The sequence below is a fragment of the Alosa sapidissima genome, chromosome 21 (assembly GCF_018492685.1).
Source record: "Alosa sapidissima isolate fAloSap1 chromosome 21, fAloSap1.pri, whole genome shotgun sequence".
Lineage (NCBI taxonomy): Eukaryota > Metazoa > Chordata > Actinopteri > Clupeiformes > Clupeidae > Alosa > Alosa sapidissima.
In genome coordinates, this window is record NC_055977.1 from 17,963,445 (window position 1) to 17,986,733 (window position 23,289).

Below are 23,289 nucleotides of genomic sequence, written 5' to 3' on the forward strand. Positions count from 1 at the left end.
GGAGCGATTTGATGTGGTGAGGAAACGTACACAAAATATTTGTGAGGTACAAAAGAGAGAGGGACATAAAGACGTAGGATGGAGGAGGAGAAGACTGAAAGAGTGAGGCGAAGTGTGAGATGAAGAAGGTGACAATAGCGAAAGGAAAAAGAGGAGGATGGGAGGACAGATGAATGAGGTTAGAAGAACTAAAAGAAGGGAACAGACAACATCTCCAAAAAGAGGAAGAAAAAAAAATGTGAGAATAAACCAAGTGTGGAAAGGTTGATGAAGAGATGAAGTGAGACAGACGTGGTGGTCAGTCAGCCTTGCGTTGGAGCGGTCATCCCTCCCCCTACTGCCGCTGTGGCCCTCATTGCTCAGCAAACACGGTGTGTTATGTGAGTCACTTCACAGGTATTTCTGTTCCGTCTTACCTGCGTCAGGCTCCCCAGGAGCAGCCAGAGATAAAGGGGAGGAGAAACATGGTGACATGTCATCAGAGGTCCTAATGACCCCTGGGTCTCAGAACACTGACATGACATATGAGGTCAGTCATGCCAATCATCACTCTCCAATCACCACTCTCTCTTTCTCTCTGTATCATTTCTCTATCTATGCCCATTACTCTTCTGATCACTCTATTTTTTCTTCACTTCTACGTCATCTCTCTCCTTCCCTCTCTCTCCGTTTCTGCCAGCTCTGTTCTGTTCTTCTATCCTATGTTATTTGGGATGTGTTATGTTATGGACATTAAACCAGAAAGCCCACCTTTTTTCCTTAGTTAAATCATGCTGAAACCAATGCCTTTATAGATGCTAAAACAAGGTGCCCTGCAGCATGCTCAAATGCAGTGCTAACGTCTTTGCTCCTGACATCAGAGATCCCTCTGCAGAGTATAATATTCTGTCTTGCATGGGTTAACTGTCAGAGTCCATACAGTTTTGAAATTTTTCAGCAGATCCAGTCCCCCACTGTCTGGATGTTACGGATGACATTCTGTACCAGGTCATCTGCATCAAGCAGGATTCTTTCATCTTAGACTGAGGCCAGGGGCTATGTGATGCTAGAGCTACACTGCTCATTACTGAAAATGTTTAATAGTATCACGTCTCCTTGGAATTGTAAGGTTCTATCTGATTCGTTTTGAGATACTGAGCTTCAACATTTTTTGCATTCCGAATAACAAAATGGATGCAACAAATCTCTTTAAATATAAAGTCCAAAAATGCATAAAACTAAAAAAAAAAAAAACAGCTGACACAATGTTCAGATAGAAGCTTATAATCCCAGGGGGAATTGTGTCTCACAGCTCCATCTCTCTCTACTTTACTGTGGGAACTGTCTAACATGGTGGCAGATGTTCACAGTGTATTCTCCCTAATAATATTATCTTAATTCATTTATGCAATGCTTCAGAAATATATGCATTAATCATTCATTGAACGGTGATAAAATAACCTAAAAATACTTTATTTTCTGCCTAGCTAGACAGAGTTCTGTTACATGACTACTAGAGGGGAAATCTGAAGAAAGTACCAACTTTTGAATTTCACAGCAGTTTGACTGGAGCAGCATGGCTGAACTGAGACATACTTTAAAGAATGAGCAGTCATTGCTTCTTCTTCCTCCACACATTTCTCTCTCTCTCTCCCTCTCTCTCTCTCTCTTGTTATCATCCCTCCTTCCCTCTCTCTTTCCCCCTCGGTTCAGAGGTCAGTGCCCCCTCTGCACTGTGTGGACCTGCTCATTTGTCACCACCTGCCTGGCTGCTGCTCCTGCTGCTGCTGGCTGTTGGCTCACCTGTCGGTACCCCACTACGTGTGTGTGTGTGTGTGTGTGTGTGTGTGTGTGTGTGTGTGTGTGTGTGTGTGTGTGTGTGTGTGTGTGTGGTAACAGACTCCACAGACCCCTCATTCCAATGTATTACTCAGGAAAAAAAACAAGAATCTGTTGCTGCATAGACCTCTGTGGAAAATCAGTTATAAGTAGCAATTTTAGGAACGTTTTCTTAGATAGATAGATAGATAGATAGATACTTTATTGATCGAGATTGAGGGGAAATTCAATATGTTAATAAAAGAGACATTTCACAAAGTTGCCATTTATATATGAAGTTGCAATACACAGCTTTTTTTCCTATTCTTCATGGAGCCTAAAACACCATCACAGCAGCATGTAAACTGGGACTTCATCTTCAGATGAAGTTATACACTGCCAAAGCATCACTGCAGCTGGCAACACATCGCTGCAGAGGGAAATTGGATTGTGTTGTACCATGAGGCTTTTACATGCATACACACACACGCACACACGCACACACACACACACACACACACACACACACACACACACACACACACGGTGTATACTCACACACACTGTCTTGTTTGCGGTCCCTCTACAAAAGACCTGCAGGGGGCACTTGTGGTTCGAGCTTCACTGGGCTAAGTCTTTTTTTTTCACAGCAAGCGATGCCAAGAACACAAAAGTATAAAAGAAGAATCTACATCTGTTGATCTTATTTTAGAAAATACCAGCCTCCGGCATGACAGAGAGAAAGGCTATTTCTGCCTGGGATAAAAATCTTGTCTGTCTTTTCCAGTATAGCGGAGTACTTCCAAAATGGTTCTGAAAACATTTATTTTATTTTATCTAGGTATTTCACATCAATAAAACATTAAAACACTATAACTGGAAATGACCCATGAGTCCTGGTGCACAGTTGGGGTTCTGGCCACTATGGTATTAAGATGTCTAAGATGTCATACACACGGAGTGATGCACAACAAACGAGTGTAACTACTCACTCCCTCTGTATCACTCTCAACAGAGAAGAGAGGGAACGGCCCGGGGGAGCTGGAGCAAGTGGCAGCACCGTATCACATTAGGGTCTCTGGCCCATGGGGACCACCGTATCACATTAGGGTCTCTGACTCATGGGGACCACCTTATCACATTAGGGTCTTGGGTCTCAGTGTTCATGGGGACCAACGTATTTTATTAGGGTCTTAGTGCCCATGGTGACCCAGGATCCATTCCGTCATTTCCCAGTCCCACCCCATCTCTCTCTCTCTCTCTCCCTCACTTCCCATCTCTCTCCACTGCCCTATCGACATACTGTACAGGCAAAAGCCCCTAAAAATATACTTTAAAAAAGACGAAGGAAGTCAGTAAAAGAGAGAGAGAGAGGGGAGTGTAGCAAGAGTGAGGGAGACAGAATCAAATGTAAAGAGAGGGGGAACATGGTGAGGGTGCCAGATTGGACAAGTCTGCTGACTCACTCAACTCAACCCAGAGAGAGAGAGAGAGAGAGAGAGAGAGCAGAGGAGGGGGAGAGAAGAGGGGAGAGAGGAGCTTGTTGCTGACCATGGGAGTGGGTGGGGGAGGGGAGGGGAGGTGGAGAGTTAGAAATGAGTCCATAGATCGATAGCTCTCTTCATCACCAAAGGAGGCGCGACAGTTTGTGTGTATGTGTGTGTGTCTGTGTGTGTGTGTGTGTGTGTGTGTGTGTGTGTGTGTGTGTATGCGTGTGTGTGTGTGTGGTGTGTGGAGGGGGAGTAGGTTGACATCCTATGCTTGACACCTGCAAAGGGTAACGGACAGAGGAGCACACGTGGCACAGCATCCCCCATCAAATGCCCCTGACAACAGCGCAAGAAGCACCAGTAAAGCTGCCAAAGAGGAGTGCCAAAGAAGGGGGGGTTTGACATTGCTGATAAAAGACAAAATGTCTAGAGGCCTATGACAGATTCCTTCAAAAAACAGTGAGCTTGGTTAAATGTGACTGAACTAAGGAATAGAGATGGTGAGTATCTATAGTATAAAGACCACCTGCTGCTGTTGCTTGAAACCTTTTTGAAGAAGGAAATGTTTTATCTGATCAAACATTTTCATCATTTGAGACATGATCATCAGTCTTTGGCTATTTATTCAAATTATAAACTGGGAGAAAATATGAACAAAAAGAAAAATACTGCATATCCTCCAATAAGCATATGAGTTTGATTATGTAGGTGCATTTAAAATATTCAACCAGTGCTACATGTTTGTTGTCCACTCTCTCTTTCTTGCTCTCTCCACAGACACACACAAACATTCAGTCACACTCTGATCTTTGATAATTTATGTATCCTGTCCAACATAGTTAGATATTATGAGGTATTTAAAATGCACATCTAAATAATTTAGAGAAATAACTGAAATGTTTTATGTATTATTAATAAAAAAAGAACCCCTTTTTTTAGCAGTTTCCTCAGATTCTTGCATATATCGCTGCATATTTTATGGCTTTTGCAAAAGAGCAATGGGGGACATTCAAGAAAAAAAAATTGGGTTATTGATATGTAAATCACAATCTCTCATTTTACATACAGGGCATCTATCCATCAACATTGACATTAGCCTCTCCGAGGATACTGTAGGATACGGCTACTGTTCTATTGACCTGTCCCATTCACTTCAGACTGCTTTACCATGACCAAAGTCTTTTCCAGGTGCTTAATATCTTTATTAGTTTATCTAATTATTCCGCAGTAATTCATGCCTGGGTTGTGGGCACGTCCAGGGCAGAGCAATTTAATCATCGTCATTAACGGCGGGGCAAGCCTGCATTCACCTCACCTTATTTTTTTTTTTGAGCAGGTGGGGAGTGGGGGCGGGTCTTGCTTTGCTGATACAAGTCAATCAAGACTTCATTAGCTTGTGGTCCTTGCCCCAAAGTCATTAACCCCTACATGATTACAGACAGCCAGCAGCGGTCCTTGGCCCGGTTTGACATAAATATTTGCATAGCCCGTGCATGCTGGTCTTTGCTGCTGCTCCTTTTAACACGGGTTGTCCTGAATTATGAATAACATGCTCAAGGCCCAACCATTGGGGCAGTTCAACTCTCGTAATGATGAAGACCTAACAGGCCTGCTTTTAACATTCAGTGATTCTATGCTAGTCTAATTATTAATGACTGTGGCATTTGCAAACTAAAATTACCATTATGCTGTTTTAAATATGTATGTTTTCAATACGACAAAACTGAATCTTATATTGGAATTCTGTGAGCAAGCAGATAGTTGTAAATTATGCACAGAAATGTGAAAACCCTTATCATCTCAACAAAATCATGTTTTTTTTTTTTTTTAAATTCAGACTGCCAAAAGACATAATGTAGCTAGCTGATCTCATTTCATCTCGACTCAAAAAGGGACGTGTTTGAAGTCATTTGCATGGATCAAGATGTTGCGAATGCATTGGTTACGATATTCTGTGAGCTTGCACGGATCGCAGGCTCACAAAAGACCCTCGCCTTCTAATCTGCAATGTCTTCTGCACACGGGGCCTTATAACATTGAATATTCAATCAACGAGGAAAAAGGGAGTGTAAAAACAAAGAAGAGGGAGACAAAAAAAGGCATGTCATTATCGAAATGAATCAAGGTATGGCTTTCAGACTCTTCATCCCACTTAGCAAATTATTGTAACCTGCCTGCCAAAGAGAATGACTGTGACTGACATCAGTGTTTCTGAGGTAGTGTACGCTACAGAAAGACACACTCTCCTCACCTGCAGGAAGTGTAGTCTAGGATATATAGCCAAGCACGGCAAGGGGAAAAAGACTGTTTGGGTTTGGGTGTCCCGGTTTTCTGTTGCCAGTTGAATGGACAGAAGCACACTGATCCCGGCCTTGAGGCCTCGGTAGTGGAACCGCATCAGCTCTCTCTGTGATGGTAGCATTGGCAACCACAGACATCTCTGGTTTTCTGGATGGAGTTTCAGATTCTACAGCGTTTTCAAAGACCTTCTTAGATGAGACAGAGAACACCTGTTTCTCAGCTTAGTACTGACCATTTTGTCCACTGAAGTTCTTCAAACTCTATTCAAGGCTTCAAAGGCTATTTCATTAGTGATTTAAAAAAAAAAACCTAGACAATCCCATGCGAAGCAAACAACCAGAAAACGCAAGAGCAAACTTGAGCTTTGATGATTTCATTCAATTCATGACATCACACACTCTCTCTTACACACACACACACACACAGAGACAGGCAGCAGACAGAGAGAGAGAGGGGGGGGGGGGGGCATGAAGATGCCTTGCAAAAACAATCACTGAAGAAAGCTTAGACTGGCCACTTGAATGACCAATTTTCGTAAAGATTATCATCATCTCTACAAAAACACAATTCTGGCAACAATCCCAATCTGTCACTAATGAGGAGAGGGGCATATAGAGGAAGACAATATAGAAACAGAGCCCCTGAAAATCCCCTGTCATCCAAAGATCTATCAGTCAAACTAAGATGTTAATGAAACAGTCTTACCTGGGGGTATTCAACTCCAGTAAAATCCAGAACATTTACAATGTCACGTTTTAAGGCTATGTCGTCTGTGACAGCTGTCATACACTTCATAGACAAGCACAAGGACTGAAATCCCTGTCAAACTGCATATAAAAACAACTGTAACTCTGAGCAAAGCAATCCGTGACCGTGACAACCACTGCTACACAGTGAAAATATACAAATTATGGATCAGGTGTCTAAGTACTTGATACATGTGTAGTCTTATACTGCACATAATGAGGAGCTGTTTCCTTGGTGTGTTAAAAATAGATCTGATTGAACAAGCTGGAGGTCTTTTGGCCAGACACCAGTCTGTAAGGTGCCTGCTAAATCTTTCACAAAAGCCATGGCTCAAAAGAAAAGTAATTAATATTCATAGAGTTACACCCCCACATCTAGTAGCCTTTGATCGCATGTGTTCATTTCTCTCTCGTGTGCTCTCCAGCCATAAGAAGACGGATATTGACTTTATTCTGTTCAAAGATCGTTTGTTTTCCCCAAATCTGCAAAATGACCCCAGGTGGGGTTATTTAAGGTAGTGTCACACACGTCTGCACTGCTGAAGTTGCCACAGGTTAAACAGGAGCGTGCTCCGTATTCCATTTGTATTTCTCACTTTTTAGCATTTTGGTGTGTGTGTGATAGTGTGTGTGTGTGTGTGTGTGTGTGTGAGTGTGTGAGAGAGAGAGAGACAGAGAGAGAGATAGAGAAAGAGAGAATAATGAACGGAATGCCTAATCAGATACATCAATCATCAAACATGCATTAGAGAACCTGATTTGAACAGCACTACAGATAAGGATTACCCGTCTCACTTGAATTAAAGATTAACTCTTAAAATGTTAAACCCCACCTCACCTCCCAAAACCGTTTCATTTCCAACAGCATCCCACAGTGAAAATGTGAAAGCATTTTTTCCCCACACCCATCAAAACCAATCATCATCATACTTCATCAATTGCTATCTGGTACTAATAGAATATCAGTTATAGCACTAATACATTTGCTCATGAATTGCATGACAATCCTTAATTTATACTACATTATTCATTCATTTATTTGCCATAAATCATTATTAATGAGTAGTACAATTACTGGCTAATGCATCATAATTGCATCACAGTAGATGCTAATTTGACAATGTTAATGTTGCTGACATTTTACAACTTGGCTAAGAACTGGGCTAGAAAACTGAGACTTTAGTATAGTAATTACTGCACAACACCTCAATGAAGCCTTCATGACAATTACCCATAGAATACATACACACTCATAATGGATGATTTCAGCTGGTTTCAGTTGACGTTGTTACAGCTGACGTCACATACATCAGCTGTGTCTGTCAACTTTACCTCAATGAAGGCTTCATGACACTTAGCCATAGAATACATACACACTCATAATGGATGATTTCAGCTGGTTTCAGTTGACGTTGTTACAGCTGACGTCACATACATCAGCTGTGTCTGTCAACTTTAATGTTAATTTGATGTAACTGTTGTGTTGTATGTATATTGTTGTAAATGTATACTGACATACATTGTTATTGACATAAGGTAACAGTATGATGCCATCTTGGTTGAAATGGCATGGGGGCATGTGTTTTGTGTTGTGATGTGCTCTAGGATTGCCACATCAGCAAAATTCTGCCACTGAATATCACCGAAACAAACATGTTCTAAAGGCAGCTACTCTACTCTACATATCAGTCATAACGCCCTGCAGTACCATTAGAGTATTTTAGTACTGGTAGGCCTAATTTAACAAGAGGCACACCCATGAAACACCCTGTGAATGATTACAAATGGCCTACAGAGAATCAGTTTTTAACACATCAAAAAGGCGTTATGACAACATGGCACAGAATGTCAAATGAGGAAGGCCGGTGTCTCATCAAACTGAAGACTGAAGAGGCTTTGCTATGAGATTGATCTTTACATGTGGAATGCTAACTAATCCAGTACTCAGGTCCGGCTTGTTATTGGACACCATTTGATATTCACATAAACATACAATTTATTTGGATCCATCCAACCATAATACCAACGAAATCATCAAAAACATCTATAGACATATGGCCTTACTCTCATAAGTTCTAAGGACAGATTATTCCCACTGATATAAGAGGGTCGTGCCAACACTATCAGCAATTGTCATGGCAATGTTTGATGTTATGATAGCTTCCTCACATTGTAATACATAATGACAATTACCCATTATGATGATACCACTGTGTTCTGACCTAGCACATTAGCAATCGTGGCGACTAATGGAAGGATATACAGTAGCATCTGGTATGTAGTATTAGCTATCATGATGACTAATGGAAGGATATAGCATCTGGTAAGTAGCATTAGCTATCATGATGATTAATGATTACCAAATGGCATCTGCAATAACACTTGCATGACACAATTATAGAAATGTAATGAGAGAGGGTTGAAGAAGATGTTACCAAAAGCTCTTGTAGGAGTAAACTATGTAATGTCTAATACCGTATACGATATCTGATAACTTAGACATACATGAATGATGTATTCACTCTCTGCATTAGGCTAGCTACTTACTATTACAGACATCCCAACCTGCAAAAAGTCATTTCAGGGAGGTATCACGAAGCCCCCCCCCCCCCTCCTCCAAAATAAATAAATAAATAAATAAATAAATAAAAATAATAATAATAAATGAATAAAATAAATAATAATAATAAAAAAAACTTTAGCCTACTTAGATACTGAAATACAGATTAATATGTTTGTTCAATAATGTCTAGTCAGTCACCAAATAAGGAAGGTAAAACATAGTTAAACTCACCTCAACATGTTTTTTGCAATAATTTAACCCGCCATGGGCAATGCTAAAGTCACTGTTACAAACAGTGCAGCATGCAAGACTAGGCCTATCATTATTTTTTACTCTTATGATTGAGAAGGGTACACTTTGAAATGGGTCTTACATTTTCCTTTTTTGGGGGCACTGACTCTGCCATGACGCTCCTGTTCCTAGATACACTGAACTGATTAAGTTCGGGAGAAAAGAGATAAAAAGCCCGCCTACACTGAAAACTGATTGGTTGATTTAGCGAAACAGGATGCTCTCTGTCTTGGATGCGCTCAGGCACACACGCAACACCCCTCTCTCTCCCCCATGTTGTGTGCGTGCTACACTCAGACGTACACACGATTTTAAGTCTCGGTCTCGTGTGCGCGTCTCGCTCTTGATCACTCGCTCTAGATTCCGGGAGATTTTATCTAATTTGCGGGCGTCAGGGAGCCGTTATCAATATGCGGGAGACTCCCGGAACTTCCGGGAGACTTGGGATGTCTGCTATTAGGATCAACTAACCAGACAGAAGCAATAGTTCCATTTGTAGTAGGCCTACATGTCTTCAACCAATGCCCTTCTCAAAGATTTTGAGAGAGGACAATAAAACCCAACATAGGCTACCTTGAGTTAAAATGGCCATTGACCTTCATCAAGACGCACACCAGGGAATCAGTTCCTTTTCCCAAATTTACTCAGCCAAAAGATGCATCATCACATTAATTTCTTCTTTTTTCTTGCAGTTTGGTAAGTGCATTGGTCACTCATTTTTGTTGACCAAACTTTTTTTTTTTACCAAATTGAAGCTGGGTCAAATATTTCAAACTAGAAACTTAAATATTAAATCCATAAATCTTAGCCATAAATTTTCCACATCTTCAAGTGTTTCACCATATTTATTATGACCGCCGCTAGCAAAGCTAGCGAAGCGGTCATATAATGATTGTCAAAGTTTTTTCTCTACTACTTCCTGAATTTTTGGTCAACGATACCCGGGACACCGAAACACCGGTGCACATGAAATTTGGTGGGTATGAAGCCCCCCCACTAGACTTTTACGGAAAAATTTCGTTTCGTCCCCGGGGGCCACTCGAAACCCCCCCGTGCTGGGCCCCCCGAACCGCAAAAAAAGCAGTTTTTCCTAAATAACTACCTGGACCATGGCACTGAGGATGAAGAATCTTTTATGGTATGTTGGCCTCAAGGGCCCACATCAACCTGGCTGGCCCATAATCACTCATTTGTGAATTGCACCCCCCGGTAAAAAATGAAAATGCAATATTATTCTGCTTTAATCGCCCCTATCTTCAGTTAAGATGTTCAGAACTGCACCAAATTTTATGTGTATGATTGACCTGGCATTCTCTGGGGGTATGCCAAGTTTCGTAGAATTTCATCCATGGGGGGGTCTAAAAAATTAGGTTATGTGTACATTTAGTGACTGTACACTCATTGGCCTGTAGGTGGCAGTGCACACATACACACATGCACACACACACAGGCACGCACATACTATCGGTATTAGAACGGCCGATACATAATTACAAATTCAGTAGGATTAAAAGAAAGCCAAAAATATTCATCATCATCATCATGGCTGCATTTCCAGTATTGGCGATAAGTAGTCGTTTGTCCACTAGATGGCGCATCGTTGCAGTGAGACGTAATTTTGTTGGAAGTTAATAGTGGGTTGGAAAAACAATGGACGCTTCCTACAAGGACTGTAGTTTACCGCAGAGAACGTCTAATAAGGATAGGACAACGTTCACATGAAATGTAATTCCCATTTCTTCTTGAAGCCGAAATAAATCTGAGGATGTTTATCGGACATGCTTGGTTTTTACTGCAGGTACGTTAATCTTATAATATCAATAAGGACCTAGGTACAATAATGTTACCGTTAGCGTTGGTTGAGTGATGGAGGCCAATTTGATTGATTGCATTTGTAGAAAACTATAAATGTGGTTATACCAAGCAAATTGATAGCAGCACTGTAATTGTATCTTTCGACTGTCATTTGTTGCACGTGCTACAAAAATCATTCTGTGCAATGGAAGATTTACCAACGTTACACCGGTCTGATACAGTTTTGCCTATACATGCGTGAGACTGAGACGCCTGTTTATTTGTTTTAAGTGCGTGCAGGGTGTGAGAGGGGAATCGATGTGCTTTGATTCCAGCTTGGTAGTTGTAGTCTGTGAAATTAAAAAGCACGTGTGTGTGAAGTATCCAAACAATGACACCTTCATTTCATGGCTGCTTTAGCAACACACCTTAAGCTACTGTGTAGTGGGTCCCATATAGAAGTGGCTACTTCATTCGCGCTTTCCTTGACTCATGGAGCTGCGTGAATTTTATTACAACTTTTCGCCACGATATGGCAGTTTAAGTCCGCTTGATACTGTAAGGCGTAAGCCATTGGTTTCCAAAGGAGATTTTATTTGTGTCGCCCAGGGATGGATTACTGCACGGGCCTACCGGGCCCAGGCCCAGGGGCCCAAGTGGTCAGAGGACCCTGAAGCCTAAGCCTTTGCATGGAATCATTGCCTCCATATCAACAAATCAGGATGTAGGCTATGAATCTGATTGAATTTAGTATTGGCTATCCCCAAAATGCACCAGAAAATCACAGGCAGAAGCAGGAAATCACATCAAACAAATTAAACATTTTCTGGGGGAGGACCCCCGAACCCCCCCTCCCACATATACGACAATAAGTGGGGGGCCCTTAATACATCTGGGCCCAGGGGCCCGAAAGTTCATAATCCGCCCATGGTGTCGCCAGCATAGCCTATTGACAATTTTGTAAATAGGCCTACCTTATAAGTCTACCTGTAGCTTAGGGAAGCTAACAGCTTTCTATTAGGATCTAGTTTGTTAGTTACAGTTTTGTCATAACTCCCTGATGCATTTTTGCATTTAGAATAGCCAGAGCGTGGATATCTCAATCGGAAAATTAAACAATATAGGGGTGCCTATGGACTAGGTTGGGTGAACCCAGCCTGATCTGCCCGCTATTTATTTTTTGATTTCTTAAAAGATTGAGCTGGTGAAAGCCAGACTAGCCATGGACCTCAGTTACACAATGCAAGGGAACATGAATCAGCCTATTTGCACGAACAATAACGGACAACAGCTCTTCAACTTTTAAAATGTGCATGAACAGTCTAGCGACGCATTTCATCAAGGCCCATTTGGACATGTCAGTTATTTGCACCACTGGTTAGATGTAAAACAGCATTTCGTTTCAGACTACTGTTACTGTTACAAGCTTTCCTGTACACCCTGCACACTCCAGCTGAGCTGAGAGGGAAATTGTTGAGGGGGTCGCCAGAGGTAGATCCATTGTTCTGCTTCGCAGTCATGGTGCTGGAAGTGCTCACTATAAGACCGAAGGTAAATGAGGGCTTTTTCTAGCCCCAGACCCCGGGAAAGAAATGGTATTTCTTTCCATTCAAAGACTTTAGCGTGATTGATTTAGCTTGCCAAGTGCAACAGAACAAATGAAACAGTCCCACAAAAAAGTAAGCTTTGCTACACTGGCTCGACAAATGGGCTCACTCATGTGCTTCAATTGTAAAAAAACAAAACAAGAACTTGTAATCTTAACCCTATTTTGTTCTTAGGGTGTATCCAGACATCTCTTTAACATAAGGTTGGACATTTAATGGCAAAGCCAGTGACTTTTTCACCACCATAGAGACATACTATAGACTACACACATTTTCCTCTTGCTGACATTCCCACTGGGCGTTAAAACTCATAGGAACATAAAAAAAATATCCACAGACTACAGGAATTTCTTGTTGTACGTGTTCTCTGTAATATCTTATGGTTGTAATGTCTTGGGTTGCCTAGAAAGTGCATGTACTGTAAGTGTCCAAAAGTCTACCATTCATTTCTTCAATGGCTCTAGGAACTGTTCTACCAGATATGTAGTAGTAGAAAGTCCTGGGGACTTGATGGTGTGGGGAGGTGATAGTCACAACTAAAAACCGCTATAAAACCAGCCACCAAAGTAGACAATAAATTATAGTGATAAAGAAACTCAAAGAGGCTTCATCCACAGACTGGAGACTTTAAGCACTCTTTTAAGGGGACAAGCCAAACTATTTGTGATGTTAGCAGCAATGGTGAGATCCCAGATTTTGCCGATGTTGAAGAATCCTGAGCTTCCTATTCTTTTCTTTCTACTGCTTACTTCCTCCTCACAGTTACCAGGCCTGCATCTTGTGAAACCTCATCAGAGTTTTGAGAGCAGGTAGGCAGGCAGGCAGGCAGGCACCCTGGTGTCCCAAACAGGCACCGCAGACAGGGTGCGAGACAGCTCTTCGCTCATATACACACACACATAAACACACACACACACACACAGCTGTTTAGCATGCATCTACCACACAAAGGCGCCCCGGCATCAAAGAGATTATTCTTGGCGCTCCAACAAGCGCGGCTTCCGGAGGGGGAGACACGGGAACTACGCACCTGCAGTCAGGTGCACCCGTGGGCTCAAAGGAGGCTTTCAAACACACACTCTCTCACACACATACACACACACACACACACACACATTTCTTCCTCCCCCTTCCTCTTCCTCTCACAGTTGGCTACGCCACTCTCAGGCTCAGACTAAAAGCCATTAGTGTCATAGCACTTTATTCATGCCACTGGAATGTATTGTCTGCATGTGGATAATGTCAGGCATACACACACTCAGTCACAAGTACACACACACACACACACACACACACACACACACACACACACAGTGAGTGAGAGAGAGAGTTAGCATATGCTGCCTGTACACAAAGCTTCCTCACACACACTGCTTGACCCATACAGTATATAACATATGATTAAAACACAATAAAAAGACCACATCAAATCTGTTACTGGAAATGTTTGATAAGTTAAGATTTTGTTTAAATATTAAATGCATAATTATTCCTAAAAAAACAGGTTTACTTGCCTACAATCTAAAGCAATGTATTGGCATCGTATGGCATCATTCAGGGTACATTAATGTATGCAGATCAATGTACTATTTTCTTCAGCATCCTTACTAATTCTAAGCACATCAATGTAATCCAAATACATAAATGCTTGGTCCACTAGCACAGGTGAAAGAGAAGCCACTGCAGTAGTATCACATGTTCCCCTGCCCCTGCATGCACCCACCACCCTTCACTGGGCTCTCCCCTTTAAACTTAACACTGCAGGGCCAAGTCACTGTGACCTACCATCATGCTTCCAGGGGAAAAAATGTCACTCTCCATCCACCTACAGTATCTCTCGCTTGGTTACACACACACACACACACACACACACACACACACTCCTCTCACTAGCTCAGAGATGTGCAAAGGGAAGATAGAGTAGTGGAGGAGGAGGAGAAGAGAGAAAGAGGGAGGGAGGGAGAGAGAGAGGTGGAAATATTCCATGCAATTAATCAGGAGAATGAGGAGAATCAGTGGTTGCCGCAATCTGGCCGTCTGCACACACAAACACCAAGTTAGTGCTGCAAACATGGCCAGAACACACACCGTCGCCACAGCAACCAACGCCAGGCTGCTCAGCCTGCACTGACATTTTGTGGCAAAGCGTCTCTCTTCTCTCTCTCTCTCTTACATTTTTTTCTTTTCTATTTCTTTCTTCCCTTTTGCTTTCTTTCTCTCTCTCTCTGACATACAAATACTTTCACTGTCTTACTGATTGTTTTCTCTTTGACTTGCACAGTTGTGTGCAATATCAGAGTATTCCTTATTCTGGATCTATAATTCTCTCTCTTGTTTCTTTTCCTTCTCTCTCTTCCGGTAATATATAAAATTCTCCTGTCTTATTGTTCATTTTCTCTTTGATTTGAAATATTTTATGTAATATTAGTGCATTCCTTATATTGTATATCTATAATTATCTTTATACATACTAATAGTTCAGTTGATTTGATTGTATTTTGACTGCAGAACTCATAATTTAGATGTTAATGTTTCTCATCATATCACAGATCACACTATAACGTGAATCAAAGTGACTTAGTCTTTAGTTTAACATCTTCCATTATAAACAGTTTTGGCAAAGGACTGCCCTCATAGAACTGATTAAATGTCAAGTAACAGGTTCCCCTGAGCACAACTTTGCCTCCAAAATTGCCTCTTGACAGAATACCACGTTAGACTGTCTTAACAGCTGACAAAGACCAGCCAAGACCTTCTTTTCAATGTTTAAACCATATGACTTCAAGGACCTTGTGGAAAATACCTCTTTCTCTCTCTCTTTCTCTCTCTGTTTGCTTGATCTGTTAAAACCACTTATGTTATTGTGCACCATTCACCTATAGTTTTCAGTGACTTTTCTGAAAAACATGACAGCCGATTCAATGGATAACTTTGGACAACAGACCCTTTATCAATCCTCCATACATTTACATTTTCTATATCCAATAAATGTAGCACTATGATGCAGGTTATTTTAATCAGTTCACGCAGGTTGATTAAATTTCCAATTTAATTGTGTTTTTTTTTTCTATTAGCTAGATAACTCCACAACAATATTGCAAGGGTCCAAGGAGTAGTGTGAAATGACATTCAATTTGCACTGACATTTAAAATACTTGCCACAAATGTCAGCTAACTTAGGCTAAATGTTCAGAATCAGCAGGTCCATTAAACAAGAAATTACATAAATCATACACAGGCTAAATAAATAGAACAGACCGAGACCAAATCAACCCCACCCCTGCTCCAGACTCTTTGTGTTCAGACCAGACGCAAGACCTGTCTTCTGAAAGAGATACTCTAATTTATCATGGCCTTATCGGCTGGGACGTGCTGTAGCCATTTTTAGACCTCAGGTAGAACTCTTTTGACCCGGTATGTTGCGTGTGATATGCAGAGGAGGCAGCCACTGTGCCATTCATCTGCAGAGTGCTGTGACGTCCACAAATTCTAGTGTCATTTTGATTTTCCAAGAAGATCAAAGGTCTGACCAAAGATCCTTGATTACTAGCTCCGCTTTAACCCTCTCTGGTCTGACCATTTGAAGTGGGCAACTCCTATTGTGATCCCCTAAAATGCTGAACTGCTACCTGTTAAGACAGGCTCCTCTTACAATTCTCCCTGCATACAAAACACAATAAGCAAACACGGTCTTCTATATTCACCAGTGCAGGTGCAAATATGGAGTCATTACAAGTCAGTGTGGACAGACATTTATTTATTTATTTATTTATTTATTTATAGGGGCAGCCGTGGCCTACTGGTTAGGGCTTCGGGCTTGTAACCGAAGGGTTGCCAGTTCGATCCCCGACCCAGTAGGAAAAAATGTGGGTGGGGGAAGTGGTTGAGCACGGCTCTCCCATGTCCACATCCACGCTAAAGTGCCCTTGAGGAAGGCACCTAACCCCTCACTGCTCCCCGTAGCAGGCAGCTCACTGCTCCAGGTTAGTGTGTGCTTCACCTCACTGTGTGCTCACTGTGTGCTATGTATGTTTCACTAATTCACAGATTGGGATAAATGCAGTGAATTTCCCTCATGGGATCAAAAGAGTATACTTATATATACTTATACTTATTCAGAAAAACAACAAGAGTTGTACAAAGTGAATTTTGATTTGTTGCAGAGCTTTTACCAAGTGGACAGTGTGGATTTGTTGCTGAAGCGTTTCATGTCATGCATACTTAGTCATATGTAAAACACCACATTGCCACAGCAGCTGCACAGGATTATTGCACACTGATGCCCAACAACATTCAAATGCTAGACTTGTCTGACCTTGTAGTAATTGGCAGACATTGGCAGTGGGGTTGGGTTGGTTGGTTGGTGGCAACACACTGTGCAATTGAATCCAGTCTCCTTTAGAATTTGGATCAGAACCAAGGTTGTATGGCAAATCACAGATTGATCAAGATACATGCATGCCCTCCAATGTCTTTCCAACAAATGCAATCTCTCAGTCTTTTGACTGACATTATCTATCAGGAAAACTATTTATTTAATCAGGGCCATAAGCTATGTGCAGTCTGAATGGCCTCCACAAAGACACAACGATTCACAGTATGGATAACAATCCTCACAGATAAGATGTACTGTATATGACTTAGATAATGTCAGTGGATGTCTTAGTCCAGAGCCACTGTTTACAATAAGAAACTCCCAGTCCTTACCCAATCTGCCAGAAGTCAGACATAACTCTGTGCCATTTTATTGTGTCATAGAGTAAAACCATGGGTGGAAGTGATGAATCATCATTATCCTTAAAATCAAGTATGCTTCATATACACTAAAAGCCTTTATTCAGCATGAAATTGAAAGGAATAAATAGATTACAATTGGGTGAAACGAAATGGTCCTACAATGTTCTGTTGAGAGCTGCATAAAGTGTTTTGTTGCAACAGCAGGTGAACAATCACAAGCACATGGAGGCACAGGAGTACTTATGTCAGACCAGCTCAGTCAACGGCTGCCCGCACAGCACAACAGGCCGGCCTAGTCTAAACTTAATTGTCAGAAACATAAGAAAAGCTATCCAGATTATTTCTGTGGGTGCTGGACCATGGAGCCGCTGGCTGACGAGAGTGTGGCATAAGAGCTGCGTGAAGCGGGCAGACCCTGCGTTCGGACTGATGGGAGCTGCACCGTTGTTCAGGCCCCGACTGACACGAGAAACACCATCGACAAGTCACGGAAGATTTTTCTATGGACTAGAAGGGGAACGGCTTCTTTTGATTGCACACTTTTTTTATCACAATTGAGCAAACAGATGATGGAAATGGGCTAATTACTGTAGCCACTGTCTCATGCGAAATGATGCTGCTTAAAACAAATGTGTTGAAAACAACACAACTTGCTTAGTTTTTAACACATCTTTGTGTCCAGATAGGAACACTGTTTATGTTGTTTCCAAAACATTTGTTTTAAGAGTGTATAGTTTAAGACTGTCTCAGAGATTGAACGATGGAAATTAAACAAAGAGGACGTGGTGGTTAATGCCAAAAGGCAAAGCTAGGGAAAAGTTAATTAACTTGAGAACTGTAACTGCTGACCAACACTGAGAACATGCCTGAGGATGTAGTCTAGAAGGCCTAGGCCCGTGGTAAGCTACATTTGTACAGAGTTGAAGGCTCATGTTGCCTCACTGGTTTATAGTCTAATCAGCTCAATCATCACCGAAAAAAAACCTTCTCACACTGTTTGGTATATCAATTGTTGTGCAAAACAGGTGAACTGCACTACAACTATAAATGAGTTGAAAATGCAAAATTCCCCATATATGAAATATAACATTAGCGTTACACTTAATTAGTTGTAGTGAAATCTATATAAGAGAAAACATACAAACACACACGCGCACACACACACACACACTTGTGTTCTAGCATCGCAGTTGCCACTTGCCACAGCTACCAAATGCATGAACGCCAGAACCAATTTTCTAACATCTGCTGTTCACTGCTCTCAACCAAACGTCTGATGTGGAGCCAGGGAAGAGGAGGCACGTTTCACCAAGCCTGTTCACCCCTCCCCTCTGACTGCAGATATGCTGATCTGAATAGGAGTGCCAAAGCAACATGTTTAATCGAATAGAGAGTCGCTGCCTTGTAACAAACTAAAGAAAAAGAGCTAAAAAACGAACTACTGTATGGGTCACTTTGTTCGTGTTTTCACAGTTTGGAATTTGTGAGTACAAGTTAGATTTGGAAAATCGGCATCATAAAACCCATGTCGTGTATTTATAGTGCTATTAGTGGTTCTATTTATAGCTCTCTTCTCCGCATGAAATGCGCTGCACATGGACACAGTTGCTCAACGGAGAAATGGATTGGAAAAAGTCAGTGAACGGGAAATGTCTTGGGCAGGCTATAAAGGACGACAGACCCTTGTGGTCCTCTTGCTTGGACAGCACGGGAAGTATGAGCAAAAACACCTGTTGATTCTATTGTAACCCCCTCAGCACTGGTCTTCGTTTACCAACAATCCTCATAACGTAATACAGGCATTTCTCTCTCTTTCTCTCTCTCTCGGTGTGTGTGTGTGCGCGCGCGCATGTGTGTGTGTGTGTGTGTGTGCCTGTGTGTGTGTGTAAAAGAGACCGCGTGAGAACGAGAATCACAAAGCAGTAAATGTGTCGTGAGAAAGAAAAAGACAGTAAAAGAAAGTGAGGAGATCACGTTTTGAGAATCACGTTTTGACCACGAATGAACCGACGATATGAAAGTAATCTGAAGACATATTTTACTGCTCCAAATAAATACATACATATATACATACATATAAAAATACTTTGTTGTGATTTCAACGCATGGTGTTCTCAGAATCATTCCTGAAGCGGGCGTGCTGTGCGGAGCTGTCCCTTCAGCACCACACACAGAGAGCTGGGCAAACGGTGCTGAAAATCTCTCTGCTAGTGTGTTATCCCAAACACTTCAAAGTGGTAGGCTATTTTGCTAACTGTACTTTCGTTGATTTTGCATCTATTGGTTTATCTCTGAGTGTGATGCAGTGTTCACAAATTCAACGTAAATTCTTCCAAACGGATAAGAGCAAACTTTCCAGAGACTGGGCGTGGGCTCTACTAAAGAATAACTTGTTGTCTTTCCCTGTCTGAAATATTTAAGACTTTACAAACACCTCTACGTCTATACCGGAAGGATCAGCCTAAAAAGATATCAAGTGCTCAATTTCATAAACTAAGACAAGTAAACCGCAAAATCAAACACAATGCAACAGGCTGGCTTTTAAGGAGGCCAGCTTTGGAGAGCATCACGCCTCCTTGTCACAAACTGTGTGCTTACTTTAAAAAGCCTTACTCCATGATTGTCATTTTGCTTCAAGCACTAAGTACCGCCTTGTCACCGTGCAGATGACAAGGCGAGTGAACATATGCTACTGCTTTTTGTTCACGTCATGGCCCCACACTGTTTGTGTCATGACACTGGCTAAGAATCAAACAAGTTACCCAGACAAAGAAATCCTCATGTGCTGCACTCACCTATGGTGGTTATGACCGTGATGGCAAAGTAAAAGGAGCCGGCAAATTTCCACTGAACCCCGGCTCTGTGGGGCTCAGCCTCCATGATAATAGTCTCCAGTTTTCGATAGTCGTCCTCACTAATGTTGTACTTTCCTTGGAGACGCTTCTCTTCAGCTTCCAGCTGTTCTTTCTCCCTCATTTCGTAATCCGACTCCAAGGCATCGAACACCGCGGCCCCGACCAGCAGATAGGTGAACGTGCAGATGATCAGGGACAGAGTCCGCACATTCTGCCGCTTCATGGCCACCAGGAACCGGCGAGTGAGGGGTTCATGTCCCCTCCGATCCCCCGGAAAGGAGCAGCACTCGGGAAAGCTCTGACAGCGATAAGATGGGTAGGGACAGACTCTGGTGTGTGTGCGGTGACGGTGGACGCCGGGGCAATGGGATAGGTTATGGTCTCTGTAACAGGTCCCCAGATCCTGCTCCTGGTTTGATGAAAGACACAAGAGACTGCTCGAACGCCGGGACCAGGAGCCTTGCAGCCGAGAGACTCTGCGCAAGACCTGTCCAAACCAAGTCCTCCCGGCGCGTAGGGCCATCAACAAACAGCGGAGAGACTGACTTGGTCCACTGTGACTAATAGCGCTGAATCTCCACTAACTCAAGCGTAAATTAACAGTTCCGTAGTGTAAGCCACATCATAGTTAATGCACATCGAAAAATCTTTACTGTAGTTTTTTCCAATTTCGACTGAAGCATTCCCCACATATAAAATTAACGGTTATAACATCCTATTGAATAACGATGCAGGGCGCGCATCCTCGTGACAGTGTTCCAAAGTTTTAGCCACAACCAACCTGTTCATCCCCGTCTTGCTTCCCATGAGCTGGCACCGCAGGAACAGCTTTTCCCTGTTCATAGTTAAGTTAATATGAAAAGATATATGGGAATAAATGTAACCGTCTACGTTAAAATGCGCGTATGTAGATAGACAATGCAATTTGCTGAGTCGAGTTAAGATTCAACACGGTGGCCAATCTCCGAGGAGGGGAAATGTTCTGCGCATGGGACTGGTAAAAGGCGACTCTCCGATATGAGGGAGAACACAGCATGCATCAGTCCTGGGTGACACTTAAATGATATGTTCTCGTTCCACACTTAACATAATGTTGTGCTTTTAAACATCGAATGGGAGGGAATGAAAAATGCATAAGAATATACATTGAATCGAACAACAGGTCTCTCGGAGAAATATCAGCTTGACTTGAAAAATCCCCTCTTCTGAATGGCTTTTTGTTGCGGTTTACATAATCATGTAGAGCGAAGCAAACCTGAGAAAAATGCCAAACATGTCCAAGGAGACGAATCACCAAATCCACGTCGCTTATTCTCGCAGACCCAGTCGATGGAGCACTACCGTCCTTAAATGGCACTGCTGCGCACGCCCATATGGAGAAAGTCCTGTCCTCGAGGAAATAGTTCTACAGGGTCCCAGAAGTATTATTATTAATGAAAAAGAGCAACATTTTCTTTTTTACTTGACTGGAGTGGAGACGGCCGTCAGAATAATGCTACTTTAAACAGGATATAGGCACTTTGACGGGATCCAGTTGTTGCGTGACTCCAGTTTTTGTGCATGTTCTGTTTTACTTTGAAATGGCCAAAATATGGTTGGAAAATAAACGCTGGATTCATGCAGTCTCCGCGTGTCGCCTTTTCTCCTTCTCGGTGGTTCCTCCCGTGTTACGAGTTAGCGGCAGTCCCTCTGCCTCCCTTGGGTATCCCTGTCTGCCTCTGACCCGCTCCCCACCCACGGCCTGCCGCTGGCGACCACTCCCTCTCATCAACATATTATGATTGCAAGGGAGTTCACCGTTCACAATCATGTGACCAAATACTAGCCCCCTTCTCCCCCCAAACACGTCGCAGAAATAAGGAATCACTTGCTGAATGCCGAGAGGCACCCGCAGCAGCCCCCTCAGTAAGGTAGTTACAATTCAGGAACGCATGTCACGCACGACCGCAGTTTTACGCAGAGGAAAAACGCGTAGGTTTCAGATTGTTTGGCGTGCTCCTCCAGACAGAAATAAAAATGTAGTCGACATTATTATTATTTTTCTTTTAAGTTATGGTGCTCGTTTGCTCGTCGTGTTCTCCCTCGAACAGGTGCCATGAATAACTGCAGGTGTTAAAAGTAACTCGGGTAACTTTCATTGCCGGGGACATTATTAATTCATTAAAATGTGGTCACAAAATTAGTATTGCTACGTTTGCTGTGACGCCAATTTGTGTGTTGAATCAGACAATTATGGAGAAACTATAAAACGATAAGGTGTGTGTGTGTGGGGGTGGCAACAATTGTGAGCAACAGATTGTTTCTGATGATGGTTGTCTGCATGGTGTAAAGCAGCATTTTCTGATCATAATATTTTTCTTGCGTAATGACATCATCCATCTCTTTAAACATATAACGCATTGCATATAACTATACTCATTTTGGTGTCCTCAAATATTCTAACATATCACTTTTGCAGGCTTCACCGAAACCACCAGGAGACAGGAGAAGCAGCAACAGCCCACATGGTGCGCAGCCATCCCGTTAACAAAGCGCCAGAGCGCCGTTCCAAATGTTCCCATTCGAGGCCAGAACCCGCTCCAAAATAACCACCCGGCTGCTAAATTCAACTCCATTATTGTTCGCACATCGAATTTCATCAATGCGATGCCCACCTACAGATGGCGTGGCACACAGTACCGATGCACAAGCGCACTGTTTAATAACGGATAAATGGTAACCAGCCATTAACATTTATTAAGTTGCTTTGCTAGCGCCAGTGTTTTCTCGTGGTCCCAGGGGAGTGCTCTCCTTGTGTAGACCTAATGAGTGCAGAGAAAAAGAGCAAACTTTGAAGATTGGTTTTGAGATTTCTACAGAGGTCCAACACTTCATTTCTCATCTTTCATTGTTGTCAAGGGCGTCATTGTTCATTCTATCTTACATTTTCTGCACTTTTTTCTTTTCTTCTGTTCCACCATTATTTCCTTATTATCAAAATCATTTTTTTTCAATCTTTTAGGACCACAACTATCACCACCACCATGGCTTACCTAACTTACCATTTAGCCTCCTTTTACAAGTGTTTCAGTGTGGGTCTAATACATTTGGAAGGTTATTCCTCATACC

The 23,289-nt window shown here is 42.2% G+C and overlaps 1 protein-coding gene across 1 annotated transcript in view; it reads right to left on the bottom strand.

The window, feature by feature from the left end:
* The window catches only part of kcnk9 (potassium channel, subfamily K, member 9), a 43,864-nt gene extending 22,925 nt beyond the window's left edge, over nucleotides 1-20,939 (bottom strand). Inside the window, exon 1 of the mRNA XM_042076090.1 lies at nucleotides 20,122-20,939. Coding sequence (XP_041932024.1) covers nucleotides 20,122-20,704 — 583 coding nt within the window. The 5' untranslated portion in view covers nucleotides 20,705-20,939. The remainder of the gene's footprint in view (nucleotides 1-20,121) is intronic.
* Between the last annotated feature and the right edge of the window lie 2,350 nt (nucleotides 20,940-23,289).